The sequence below is a fragment of the Cygnus atratus genome, chromosome 1, assembly GCF_013377495.2.
Source record: "Cygnus atratus isolate AKBS03 ecotype Queensland, Australia chromosome 1, CAtr_DNAZoo_HiC_assembly, whole genome shotgun sequence".
Lineage (NCBI taxonomy): Eukaryota > Metazoa > Chordata > Aves > Anseriformes > Anatidae > Cygnus > Cygnus atratus.
This window is the reverse complement of record NC_066362.1, coordinates 64,011,769-64,026,244: the sequence shown is the minus strand read 5'-3', so window position 1 is coordinate 64,026,244 and position 14,476 is coordinate 64,011,769. Positions and strand designations below refer to the sequence as shown.

At 43.7% G+C, this 14,476-nt stretch overlaps 1 protein-coding gene across 1 annotated transcript in view; it reads right to left on the bottom strand.

Annotated features, from left to right (window-relative positions):
• TMTC1 (transmembrane O-mannosyltransferase targeting cadherins 1) overlaps window positions 1–14,476 on the bottom strand; it is a 151,239-nt gene that overhangs the window by 124,969 nt on the left and 11,794 nt on the right. Inside the window, exons 2-5 of the mRNA XM_035550707.2 lie at window positions 14,229–14,406; window positions 12,451–12,524; window positions 11,331–11,507; window positions 9,342–9,548 (exon numbers count right to left, since the gene is read on the bottom strand). Coding sequence (XP_035406600.1) covers window positions 9,342–9,548; window positions 11,331–11,507; window positions 12,451–12,524; window positions 14,229–14,406 — 636 coding nt within the window. The remainder of the gene's footprint in view (window positions 1–9,341; window positions 9,549–11,330; window positions 11,508–12,450; window positions 12,525–14,228; window positions 14,407–14,476) is intronic.

The window sequence follows — 14,476 nt, the reverse complement described above, 5'->3', positions numbered from 1 at the left end:
GAGTCTCCTGTGAGTCAACTCCGGGACACACAGACTGCACCTACAAATCAGGGATTTCCAATTAGCAACACAGGGAATGGAGCAGGCCAGCGTACAATAAAGTGACTGCAACTGCAGAGTTTAAACGCAAGTCTCGCTAACAAGATAAAAAGCCCTGCTCCCTCTGCACATGGATGAACAAGTGATCAGCACCTTTCAGAAGATGGGAGATAAAAAACAAAACTGGTGGTCAGCTTTTCCTCCTTATTCCATCTTCCTGTGTGTGGTTCTCTGTCCCAGGCCTATTTCCCACTTATGAATTCACAAAAATGGATTCCCATGGACTAAATGAAAATCTAACAGATCTTTAAAAGACTAAAAAGTCATCCTTAAAAAAATAGCTAGCAGATGTTAAGTCGTCGTCGTCTAAGAAAACTACCATCGGTCAGTCTTGTGCCTTTATTCTGGCACTTAATGCACATGAAGCCAAACTACTTGAATTTATTTCCTGCTCACTGAAATAAACAGAGCCTCCTGTACACTGTCACACACTAATAATCCCCAGGATATTATTTACTTTCCACTTCCTTCTTGGAAGGGTTTAAAAGAGGAAGAGAGGTTTCATTCTGTACTGTGACACCAAAAAACACCATCCAGAAGAGCAGCTAAAATGATCCAACGAAGGAAGTCAAAACTTAAAACCAAGCCTCTTCTGTGTCAATGACTGCGTGCACAAGCGTGGGCTTTTCCACGTACAAGTAGGCCAGCCACGCAGCCAGCCGTGGCTCCATGCCACAGCAAAGCAGCTCCCCAGCTTTGCCTGGCTCTCCATGCTCCCTCCTCCTCAAACCCAGGGAAATCTCCTCATTTTGGTGCAGAGCAGAGGAGAACTGAACCCACACAGATGGAGGAAAGAGACTGAAAGGCAAGCAGACATTGGGGCCCGCAGACCAGAAACCCATGTAGAGGGGAGAAGAAGATAAGTAAGGAGACAGCTGGTGGGACCTTGCTGGTGGTCCCAGAGGGACCTTGTCCACTAGCTGGGCAAAGCTCCCACAGCAGGAGTTTGCAAGCTGGAGGAGTGGGGAGCACGTGTAGGAGATGCAATACACAGGACAAGGACACAGGTGGGGCCCTTGAATCAGCCGGGCAAAGTCTGTGGGGCTGGGAATACAGGAAGGATAATGGGAGGAGAGGTTTATCACAGCAACTTTTAGGCAAAGCAAGATGATCCAAACAGCAAAGCCTGAGGAGCAAAGACTGGAAGCAATTAAATGACTAAGGAAGAGCAAGCAAGGGAAGAAACAAGGGCGGGCTGGAAGAGACAGGGCAGGACAACAAACTGGGGAGAGGCAGGAAGAGGCTGCCAGGAGAAGCTGCACATGCCAGGGTTTATTTCTCTCCAAGTCTGAAGAGAACATCATGTAATCATGCCTCCTCTGTCAGCAAATACCGAAGGGGAAAAGTCCCCCACCTCCTCTAACACTCGCTCCTCCAGAGTGCAACCTGCTGCTGCCACCAGCTAGTCTGCTCACTCGAGTGGCAAATGTCAACGAGGTGGATCCAAAGGTTTCAACTGCTCGCACCCGCGTGGCAACCCTCTGCAAAGTTTCTGTTTATTCACTTTTCTTGTTTCTTCAAAATTACACATCCAGAAACTATGCCAAGAGTAATTCGAAAGATTATAGATTGAAGCAACAAACTGCAAGAAAATACCAGCACTTAGTAGTTTCTACACCGAGAAACTATTGAGAGGTTAATCTGTCTTGGAGCAGGACTCGAAGGACGTGAAGTAAGCAGGGCATAGGGCTGTGCTCTGGACAAGGAAGAAACAAAATATTGAATAGACGCTCATTAAGTGAGCACCATTCATTCTGGGCATTGAACAGAGCATGGATCACGCAGAAAAAATGGTACATGATCATGTAATTAAAGACTGCCATAAAATAAACACATAACGGGGCCAAAAGAGCCAGGTTGCTCCTACCTGGTGGCCACAGAGTTTTGCAGCCCTCATGATGTCTAAATATGCCTTTTTGTGTGTGCATGCAACATTAGTCATCATCATACCAAAGCGGTGCTGTTTTTAAGTAAACTTTAGCTAGCAAGCAATGAGTTCAATTACTTGTATTGAAGTAGCACTTGCACATTTCAAATAATAAGACACGTAAGGCCACAAGCATGCACAAGAGAGACAGTCCTTGACCTTAGCAATTTACAGTCTTAAAACAACAACCATACCACACAAATGGAGGTAGAAAGGAAGCATGCATTACTGTGCGTCATCTTCCAGCACGCACAGTGGGCACAGGGAGATGTAACTGTTTTCCCAAGACTACACAAGGCTTCTGTGGAAGACAGTCACAGACCAGAGCACTGAAATCCAGGGCTGAATCCAAGGCTTTAAGCATAGGACACCCACTTTTCCTGTGTTTCTAGACTCTAACAAAGCCTTCTGGTGGCCTCAGGTACCATCTGAGCATGACATTAAATATCATCACTGACTGTAGGCAAAGGAGTGGAAGAAGATTCACACGTTATTGCTAGGGAACATTTCCTGAAAGGACAGGACACGGACACAGCAGTAGCTAGTGCTAGAGCTCAGACTCGCAATGGAAAAATGATCTAAAGAAATGAGTTCAGAGAAAAGTAAACCGCTGGCCAAATCCACCTCTGCGATACACTTCCCCAGACGGGGCTGAACTTCATTCATAACTTAAGCTTACTAAAAAGAGAGAATGGCAGAGCCTTAGCAAACCTGCTACAACTAAAAAAAGCTTGCAACACATACAAGAAGCATCCCACAGCTACCAAGATAACGATGACGCTTATCTAATCTCTTCTCTTTCAGTACATGCTGTGCCTTCTCAGGTCTTGGGACTCAGGGTCCTACTTGTCTTTTGGGGCAAAACTGGATCGTCATGTTCTGTTCAATTTTAAACTGCAGTTCCCCAAAAAAATCAGTGTACAGCCAGCAACCATTCAGTACTTAGCTTTCTCTCCTTTCACATGGAGACAATCTAACACCAAACATCGCCCAGAACATCACAGACTATGAGAATGCTCCTTTCTTATCAAAGGCTCACAGCCCTCAGGAGATCATTGATGAGAGAGGAAGGAAGAGAAAAGTCTAGGCTTAATGCTCCAGGTTACTCATTCTGCTTTCCTAGAAAATAAAATTTTGACTGCTAGACTCCCAGACCTTTTTCACCACAGACTGAATCCTCAACCAGGCCACCATCCTTGCATTTCTCTACCAACTATTGCTTTGATATTTGCAAAGTCAGGCCACGTCAAGGATCCAGGCTCTCCTGTGTTGTATGTTCACCTGATGAAAATAAATAATAGTCAGACCTTAGTGTTTTGTCAGAGGTATGCAGTGCTTTTCTTCTGCTGTGCTTTAGGTACGAATGCAACCACCTTCAGGATACATGAATGCAACAGAATGGCTTCCTGAAGTTTAAGAAAGTTCTAAGAAATCTTCGTAGCACTTCTATTACCCAGGCAATTTCATATTCTGAGCAATGCCTTGCTATAAAACTCCCTCTGACAAATTCGAGAAAATCTTAGTTTACACGAATGAAATCCTGTATCTAAGAAACCCACTACACTATTCTGCCTATAATAGTTATGGATCCAGGAAGTATTACACTGTGTTGCAAGGGAAGCATTAGAAACACAGCTGACACTTCTGTTTTTTGAACAGAAATTTCATGTTAAAGCAGAAAATGTGCTACACTGCCAAGTTAGTTTGTTTAAAAAAAAAAAAACACAAAAAAAAAAACCATTGCTACACAAGATTTAGATAAGAAGTCCCTTTAGCACTTAGTGAGGTAAAGCTGAATCAAAATCATTCACTTTCTACCCAGTTGCAGGTCACATGTATCAGCACTTCTTCCCCCACCTCTCCCTCCATTCCTTCATGTTGGTGAACAGCATCTGGTTCAGCTCAAACACGGACCGTGCACGCTGCACTAGGACACGGGGAAGATACATTATGACCTCAACATACTTTTCCTCATAGTATATCAATCGTTGGGCCAGCGCAGACATCTCTGGAATGCACCATGTTCTGAAGGGTCTTTCCATTTCCCTTCCCCTGCTACTGCAAAAGGAAACAACATTGCTGCCGGTTTAGTCATCAGATCACATTTATTGCTGCTACAACCTCACGAATTTAGCTGAATTTTGGATCAATGGGCTTTCTGCATGGATCCCACAGTGCTAACACGCAGTGAGCTCCCTCGATCTCTTTTGCACGTATGCAGAGATTTAAAATGACAATGCTGGGCACAGCTCCAAGTACACCTGCTTCTTCTCTCATTCTGTCACTTGGCAAGCAAGCAAGAAAGAAACATGCACAAAGAATAAACCAATGCAATGGCTAGGGTACACGGAAAACAGACGCATTAAAACTGGTCTATTGTCAATTCCAAGGGAAGAGCCTCCCCAGCTAAATCACTAACAATCAGTTTCTAGATGACCAAAGATAAACAGAGGTTTCTGTTTCAAAAGCATGCAAGTTATTGAGGAGTTTTGTTTTCCAAGAATGCCTGAAGCTTTGACTGTGGTCCCACTACAGACTCATTTACAAAGCTCAAAACCACCAGGGTTACTAAGTGTTATGAGGGGGAGGTCACGGGTTAGACAGCACTTAGCAATGATGAGCATGAGGCATGTATGACGTGACGTGACTGTAACGATATACGGCTTTGTAAGGAAAAATAATCAAAAAATAGATACCAATTTTCATTTAACAGTGGGTTCAGCAAATCAAGAAAAAGCAAATGACCAACTATGCACACAACTTGCACAAGGAACTATGACAACTTGTTGCTTTACGCTTATTGTTCTTGTTAAGTATCTTCAAGGATCAAACAGAGTATCACTATGGTGTGCAATGAGGTATTGGCACTGATATCTCTCGATAATAAAGACTCCACTCTCAGTTTTAAACTAAAAGATGGTAGATTTATATTAGACATGAGGAAGAAACTCTTCTCAGTGAGTGTGGTGAGGCACTGGCACAGGCTGCCCAGAGAAGCTGTGGCTGCCCAATCCCTGGAGGTGTTCAAGGCCAGGCTGGATGGGGCTTTGGGCAGCCTGGGCTGGTGGGAGGTGTCCCTGCCCATGGTAAGGGGGTGGCACCAGATGGTCTTTATGGTCTCTTCCAGTCCAAACCACCCCATGATCCTATACTGCACTACCATAGTGAAAGCACTGAAGCCCTGGCTTCATCCCAAACAGAAGTAAAGGTTGATGTGAAAGTTCCTCTCTTCCGTTCTCCGTTTGCATTACATGGGAGGGCATATATGGTCACTAACCTCTTTCAGGTCTTAAAACTCAGGGACACTGATCAAACTTGTAAGAGATCCTAGTTACCTCACTTCAGTAGTATATGCCAGTGTCCCCGAAAACTGTACTAAATCGTGGTGATAAATCCTGCCACTTCATCCAGACTAACTCATTCCTTACTCCTGAATGCACTCAGGACTGCAACCCGCGCACTCACTGGGTAGCCAAAGATAAGAGCACACGGTAACGAAGAACAGAAATCTCTCTGCACCAGGAATTTCCATAACTAGCTCCAGTTACTGCTAATTAGAATGATTCCCTTAACTCCTCCATTATGTTTTCCTGCATTTTTCAGTTTGCTTTAGTAGAATGATACATAGTAAATTATTATTATCTAGAAACCTAACTGATCACACTACAAGTACCTAGAAGTACAGATCAAGCAGTGCACAACGATTTTATTCAAATTAAGAGTTTACAGCTAGCAGCCTGGTGCTCTAGGGAAGGTACCTGAAGCTACCTGACTGTGCTCAACCAACCTCCAACTTCAGAGTTTTTAAATCTTTTCCCTTCCCTTTTGCTGACCTACGCAAGTCAGAGAAACATCAGTTACAGAGGAGAAACTGTGTAATTAATTTTGTATATTTGACAGCAATTTCTATTTTTTTCCTCTTATCTTTTTTCATCAATATTAAGGATTTATTTTTCTAAAAAGATGGATTGTATTTTAATAGAGCAATTGCTTTGCCCGCTTCCTACTTCACCTCATATAATATGCCAATAGCACTAGAGAAGGACTGCACACAGAAAGTATTTAAGCTATTTTAATCTGTCCTGTGACAGGAGGCAGCAAATGGAATGAGGGGAGGACCACAGCCACATGATTTGGTGGTGGTCCCCAGCCTTCCAGATGACGTGGACGTCGTTTTGGGTCACTGTGCTGCAACACATTTAAACTTGCAGTTCCATACATCTGCAAGCACGCTCCCTGTGGTTAATATTTGAGAAGATCTCTTGAAAATGCTGTATCTGTTTGAGCTATTTAAGGAACAAATGCTGTAGCAGCGTATTTGTTTTTTTTAAAGTGCCTAGTAAACTTTGACATTAGACAAGCTGGCACTGGTCAGATTGCCCAGGCTCTATGAGGCTGTCTTTCCATGAATATAATCCCCCTCCAACAAGAGGATATTATCTGACCTAATAGTGCCTTCAGAGGTATCAAAACCACGATTACTTCAGGGAACAGGAATGCCAAGAGCAAAGCAGCCCTCATTCCTGTAAGGTATGAGAGCAGGGAAGATCTTGCCTGGACTTTGTGTATACAAACGTCAGGGGAAAATCCTGACAGAACAGCGGGATCCCTTAACGCGTCCCAGGCTTCCTCCCAGAGCTGACAGGCCCGGCCACCACACGAGCGTGTCGCACCAAGCTTTCCTTTCAGCCACCGGGTCTGAGCCAGCTCCGCTCTGGGCACCCCCCAGCGAGCTGTCACACAACGGGTCGTCACAAGCGCGTTGCACACTGTCACTTGAAAAGAGGAGCTGAGAGGCTTATGCCACGAGAGCCCCTTTTGAAAAAGAAAGCAGCTATGTACATGCAGAGCTCTATTTGCCATGAAATCCTTTACAACATTTGAAGAGGCAGCTGCAGAAAAGCAAATGCCAGTTGGCAGCATTAAAAAGTTGCTTCTGAAGCCATCCCACATGCACCGTCTCTGCAACACCACCTCTGCCGTCCCCCTGAAAAGGCCAGAAGACCTGAGGCCTTCCCCTGGTGTAAGAAAGGGATGGTCCCAAAAAGAAGGGCAGGAGGAAAGTGTCTGGAAAAAGTATAAAGCAAAGATCATGGGAAGGAACAATAGGAGGGAAGAAAGAAAAAGGGGCAAAAGAAACAAAGAACAAGAAGATGCAGGAAAACAGGAGGTATTTCTTACATTGGTACTCTCCAACGTAGTATCTGTCTGTGAAAATGAGGAACAAATACAAAGAGAATGAAAGCATTTAAAGAAATAGGGAAAGAAGAAAGGTCAGGAATGAATATCAGCTGCACCACTGCCTGTGCTCAGATTACTCTTCCCCACCAGGTACTAAACTTTAGGGGCAAGATGGTACAAGAGGCACTTGGACAGCCCATTCTGGCCTGGCATATCAGAATGAACAGGGGTCATCTGTGCTCATCTAATTGTTCTACTCATTTTGGGATACAGGAGAAGAAACGAATTTAAAAAAAAAAGAAAGAAAACAAACAAACAAACAAAACACTTTAGAAGCTGTTCCCAACTGGCAGCAGAGTCTGAGTAGGGGAGCAGCTGGCACTAAGCCACTCGGAAAAGTCTCAACTTCCTCGTCATTCTTCTGTCACGGGTTCCCACACACAGAGGCACCACAGCCAAACCCACTCTACTCTTTGTTAAAAACAAGGCCAAAAAAACCAACCGCACACAAGTCAGACCCATCAGACTAAACACCAGGACGATCAGTCTGCATCGTAGAAGCTCTTGAGTGGGCCGAGCCATTTCGACTAAATATAGAGCAAACAGATTCTGTGATGTGAGAAGGTATGGATTTCATGTAACAGCCTGTATATCATACATACTGATGCAGCAGGAAGATTAAACGAACAAAGAACTGCAGCAGATATTTCTGACCTAATCAAGGAATACAACACTTTCTGCAAAAAATAGGTGGTGTGGGGCAATTCACTATTATAGGTCTCCAAATAAAATGATACTGTGACTATTTTGTAGCTAAAAACCAAAAATCAGCAGTAATGCAGCATGCTGATGCTAAAACCTGCTGTTTGCTCACTGGGATGGCTGCAGCTGAGATAACCAGCAGAAACCACCACCCCTCAGCACGATAGTAAGAGCTTATTCCTCCTTCCAGAAAACACAAGTCCAACACCTCTCTACAGCTCAGGGTTTCTTCTGAATTTCAATAATGCAAAATACTTGAAGGCACTTTGGACCAGTCAGTGGGGGCATCTCTGTGACAGAAGAGCTGACTGCCCTTCCCTTCTTTCTCTCTCCCACCCCCACCATGAGCCTCAAAGGTGTGAACTTAACTGAAGAGGAACAGTTGAGTAAAACAAACAGAGAAAAGGCAGCTTCCTCCAGAGAGAGGGAGAGACATGGGAAAAATCCTCACTGGACTTCAGAGAGATTTCCAGAAAAGTCCTTCTCCATTTCTCTCTGCAGAGCCCAAGGAGACAAGAAAGCCCATCGCCAGGCCAAGCGCAAGCTGGCAGGCAAGGCTACCAGGGAGACCATACAAAGGTCAAGGTTAAAAGAAAGAAAACCCAACATCCTGGCACAGATCCATGACCCAGAGCTGACTCTTACCCTCCTAAACACTCTTCCCAACTCAATGCTGTTCAAAATGAACAAGGCCACAGAGCACTGGCACCACGTCAGAGCACGGCCTTAAATTAAGGGAGAGTCCTTCGTTCCCAAACGAGACGCACAATGAACATGCTGAGAACTGCTGGAACGCTATCAGTAAAAATCACTCTGCTGCTGCCTGAGCCCAGCTTTCACCGTCACATGCAAACTCTGAGGCATAAAGCAGAAGCAGGCATCACCTTTACTTTCATATGCATACATGAACACGCACACCCACCCGCATATAGATATATGTGCATGCACACATGCATGTAGAAATTACACCCACAGATGTGTACTTAGAGATGTATAGCACTTGCCTCGCTTCAGACATTATTGTACACTTGCACATGTTCCCACTCGTCACATTCAAGCTAGAATTACAGTTTTGGTTTTCTCTGTGAGTAAGGTGAGAAGGAGAGCATTGCCTACCAGCATCATATCAGGATAGGAGGTCTCAGGACATGGACAGTCCTCAAATAAATATTCTCCTTTTCCAAGCAGAAGAAATGCACTTTTCAGTTCCCTTCTCTTTCTTCCCTTGCCCCTCCTCCTACCTTCTCCTCTCCCTCCTCCCCAGTAGGGGAAGAAAAATTCCAGCATATTTCAGGCTCAAAGTGCCTAAAACAGGACTGACACAGTAAGATAGGACGAGCTGTGCAGCAGAGGGCCAGGCGGCTGTCAGTACCTCCGAATGGCCCAGATGGCTTTGCTGGGCACAGGAAGGCCACCGCTGCGCTGCTCCTCGGGCGAGGTGGGGTGGCACGAGCTCCAGGCGCCCCTGTGAGCGAAGCGATGCCTCCCGTTCTCCCGGCCGGCCGCAGGGACCGGCAGCGAGGCAGGGGTCGAAGCCACACACGGCCGGCCAGGTCTCTGGTGGATCCCCCCATTTCTCCTGATCAGGGGACGAACGGGAAAGCAGGGGGGAGTGGGGAAGAAGGGGGAACGGGAAAGATAAGAAAAGACTTTTAAGGGATTTTTTTCCCCGCATGTTTACTTACCAAAAGGTTGAACATTATGTTAACAGCACAACATGCAATAGACGACATTTTATTTAATCTAAAATACAAAGTCTATATGATCTGGGAGGACAGGACTTATCGGTTCCTAACTAGAACTAGGGGGCGAGACCCAAGAGCAACAACAGACGAGCACGCCCATGTGAAACTCTTCTCTGGACCTCTGGTGTGGTGGGAAGCACCGTGAGAAGAATATGCCACAATCCTCATTGTTTTGTTGCAGAAAATAACTGGTGCTCTGCCTCTTTTAAACAGAATTCGGATCTGTACCGGTTGGAGGAAGGAGCAGAAGGAGATGAGTTTCAGCAGCACATAGGAGGCTGCTGGTTTTCTGCTGCCCCTTAAAAATATTCATATGCAGTCATAAAACCCCGAGTGCCACAAACAGACAGAAAAGTACACAATACATACAACCAGAACAAATATTAAAATGCAGCACGTCTGGACTACAGAGCTGCAAGCTGCCGTATCTGGGCAACTGGGTGCCACTGAAGCACAGGAAAAACAGAGAGGCCACTGGGAAGTAAACCTAAGGGAAGGGGCAGATTTAGGGGGGTGGGGGAAGAGGGGATACAGATTTTCCTGAGGTTAATGAACATTTGTGTCATCTACAGCCAGGCAGCTCCTGGAACGCCGACCAGCAGCCTGCAAATGCAAGCGTTACGAGCCATGTGCCGGCTGTCAGCCCCCAGAAAGCTCCTTGCTGGCTACCTGCCCACCAGTGACACCATTACGACTTACTCATCGGATCAAAACAGGAGAAATTCTCAGCCAACTCCCCAAACCCTGCTGGGAGCTGATTTAATTCACTACTGCAGAAACACGAATTCAGTGTCCTTTCCTACAGCCTAGGCACACTAGCTCCTGCAGGGGTGGGACAGGCTCCAGAGCCCAGGGGACAATGTAGGTAGGAACATGGGAAATGATGGCAAGAGCAAGATCTGCCATCATCAGTGGCAGCAAGTTCTTACATTCGCTCACTTATTGACAAATCTGTAGCAGGGGTGGTACGGGACAGAAATGCATATAAAACAGCTTCTATCAACTGACAGACTTCTGCCTTTTAATGAAGATGCAGAGCTGCATAGTTATTGTGAAGCTAAGAGGGTGAGGGGTACCGTCTTCAAAGGATTTGATTCTTCTCCAGTAACTGCTCAGAGCTGCTAATTATTCCAATCATTCCAGAATTGGCTGGATATTTTCCCTCTTTTTCCATTTTGTAAGGACAGGAAGGATCAAACCTGATTTTACTATTAAGAGTCATAACATATTTCTACAACCACGACGTCGTGACTGAATAATCGTGTAGATGCTGCTAGTGGAAGGAGTTAAGATAGAGAATTTTTAAGATGTTGACGCTTCAGTCTTAGCTCCCATGCAAAAAATAAATATTAGTCTTGACAGAGTGAACTGAGCATTTTAGCGATCAGATCTTCACATCTGGTCCATATACCCAGCAAAAGTTAACAGGCAGCTATAGAGTAACAAACAAACAACAAAACCAGAATGTAATCTTGCTGCCTTCCTAATCAGTCAGATGCTTGCCACCCAATTCAGCAGGGCTAGACTATCTCCCACCGTGCTATGTACAGTGTCATATATTCTGTACATACAGGCAGCAACACTTGGAAAGCACAGCAAGCATAGCAATTACTTACAGTTTGAGGGCGTTGCAGGAGAGGGAAAAGAAGTCATAAACCAAGCACACACCAAACACGGTGACTCCAGTTTCTTTCACCAGCATTGCACACGTCCCAAGGAATAAACTAAGCAGCAAAAAGAATGGGGAGGCAGTGGGAGGGAAATGTTCCCCAACATAAAGCTGATCCACACTCCTGAAAAAGAGATTTGACAAACATATTTTTAGTTTTTCTGTTATTTTCAAATGTACTACATTCACACAAATATTGAGGCACTTCTTGATTTCTTAAGATCCTGGTAATAAGTCATGTGAATGATCTACACTGTTTGCTGATAAATGAAGAAAGGTTTAGACACTAGGACAGAAAGGAAAACACAAATATTGAGAGGTAGACCAGGAACTTGAGCAGCAGAAGAAAAAGAGACAAGCAGAAAGACAAAGTAGACTTAAAACAGTCAGAGGAAGTAAAAGGTAGGGCAAAGAAGTAAAAGAGGGCAAAAGGTAAGAAACAAAAATCAAACTTCCTACAGGGTCACTACCAGTTTTACACCTTTGAAACCTTCAGATGAAAACAGTGCTACAGATTTGTAGCAAACATCCCAAGAGGGACACAAGCAGCTTTTCCACATGATCATGATGGCACAGTGCTGTTCCTAAATGAAACAGCAATGTGAAAGGGCAGAAACCCTATCCAAGTAAAGCTATTTCTTATCTGTGCTTGTTCGGTTACAGTTTTAGGACACAGACCCTCAAAGAGTGTCAAGTTTTCATCTGAAAAGCACAACTAATGGTCTGGACATGACCCGGAACTCTCACAGACTGGATTTTTCTCCCCAAAGAGACAATTTGCCTTCAGTTGAAAGCATTTCTTTGTCATTTCAGGTCCAGCTCTACTAACACCCCTCTGGTGTATGGTCAGTTGGTAATGTTAATGGAAGAGGGCATCTTAAATGCCAATTTCTCTGTTTAAGCTTACATATTTTAATAAGCGTCACTTATTTGGCACTACAACTGCAGCAGGGACCAGAGCACTGTGCTGGAGGAAGTACCTCTACCAGCAATAGCCAGAACTCAATGGATTTTCTCCCCAGACCAGAGTATCCCATCATATCGTAACAGACACCAAGGATCCATACCTATTATAGGAGAGAAAAGCCAACAGAAAGAGTAGACAGGCTAGGACATCCGCTCTGCCTACTATACCTGTTACCTAAAAAGAAAAGAGATATACAGATGTAAAAGCAGATACATAAAAAGGCACGTACATTCAGCGACTGTTTCAACGATCCACGCTAACTGCTACTATTTTAAGCTTTTATATCGTCATTATCCTTCCTCATCATACCAAAATGCTACTTGGTTAGTGTAGGATATGCTCAGTTTTGTCTGCTGCATTTCTCACTTGGCAAAACAAGTGAGTAATCCAACAGACAAGTCATTCTTTACGTTCTTTTTAAAATATTAAGTTGTATAGAAAAATACTGGTTTTAGTAATCTGTTTTGATTTTGTGTAATAAGACTTGAATGAGAAACACATCAAAGTCCCAGAATTGAGGTTTGTTAAAGAAAAGGACTAATGAAAGAACAACTCCTTGGAGGAGACTTTTTATATATGAGTGAGTTAAAAAATAACATTTGAATAAACTTTATCAACAAAAACTAATACACGTGGTATGTAATTTATCCTCTTTGAATAATCTGAGTTGATGAGTTTTTCCACATATCAATTAATAAAATCTTTCTGTCAGAAAGGGAATACTGAAGAATGTATAAACACTCTTTTTATAAAATATTTCAATATTCAATTTCATAAAGATCTGAAATTGAACATAAAGCAAATTAAAGGCCCTTTGAAATTTTGCCACTTTTGCAATTACACAGTTAAGCTATATTCAGTGCTCTGGCATTTATTTTAACCTTTTTAAGTTCTGACCCCCAAGAAAATAAATTCAAAGAGGGCCTCTTCTAAAACCTCCCCTACACTATAAAGCTGTATTATCAAAAGGTGCCTAGCTGATTAGTTCACACGACACAGCACAGGGAGTAACTGTAAAGCTCGTGGCTTTTTGTTATTAAGGTAATCTCTCCTCAAAAGTTCTCAGCCATGGCAGCTATTTCACTCACTAATTTATAAAGGCTCGTTACAAGTCCATGATGTCAATGGCATCTCAGCTAACAAGTGCACTTCTAAGTATGGACAGCTACACATCGCGTTTCCTTTTCAAAGACAGCAAGACTCGTTTTATCCACAGGAGAAGTTAACTCCCCACACTAACAGACTGCAGTTGTAGAATGACTAAGTCTTTAAACGCTTTCGTAGAACAAACAGAAAAAAGTGCAGTATGAGCTGTTGCTCTGTAAACTTACCATGGCATTTATTAAGCTAACACGTTTTTCTGAGGATGATATTCTTAGGTTTAATTGCAAGCAGTAAAAATTAATCTGTAGGTCACATTGCCTGTATCCGAATGAGTGATCTTGTCTAGAATACACGCTAATGCTCCCTTCACTTTTTCTCCCTTAAACTGATGACTACAGAAGACAAGTGAAGGCATGGAACAATGTCCCAGCAGGAGACGGTGGCCTCACGGATTTCTTGGGTTTCAGAAGACCCGACATTTTCATCGAGTGAATGACTGTCCATTTGCTGCTGGCACCGCTGACTATGACCGTCACTTAGAATTTAGCACAGGAGCAGGAAGATGGCAAGTCTGAATACATGGATTTCTTAAATACTCCTGCATTTTTTTTTTTTATTTTTTAAACTATAGCATATTCTCACCTTTGATCTTCCAAAGCAAATATCACAACCACCACATTCTGTATGACTCAAAGGTTTCTTTAAAGGAAAAAATAAATAAATAAAGCGTACATTTATTTTTAGCTTCTGTGTCATTTTGTGTCACATACTTACAGCCTCGGTGTGAATGGGATGCACAGCAAAGAACAGCGCTGTGACAAAAGCAAGTCGACAGTCCTTGAACACAGCTTTGTCGCAAGTATACATCAGCACAAGAGTCACTAGACAGTGTAAAATTACATTCACCGCATGGAAATAGAAGGGGTTCATACCAGCCAGTAATATGTTTAACCTGTAAAGAAAAGAAAGAAAAAATAGAGCCGTAACTAGACTGGAATGGCCTTGTAGTAGCAGGGCATCCT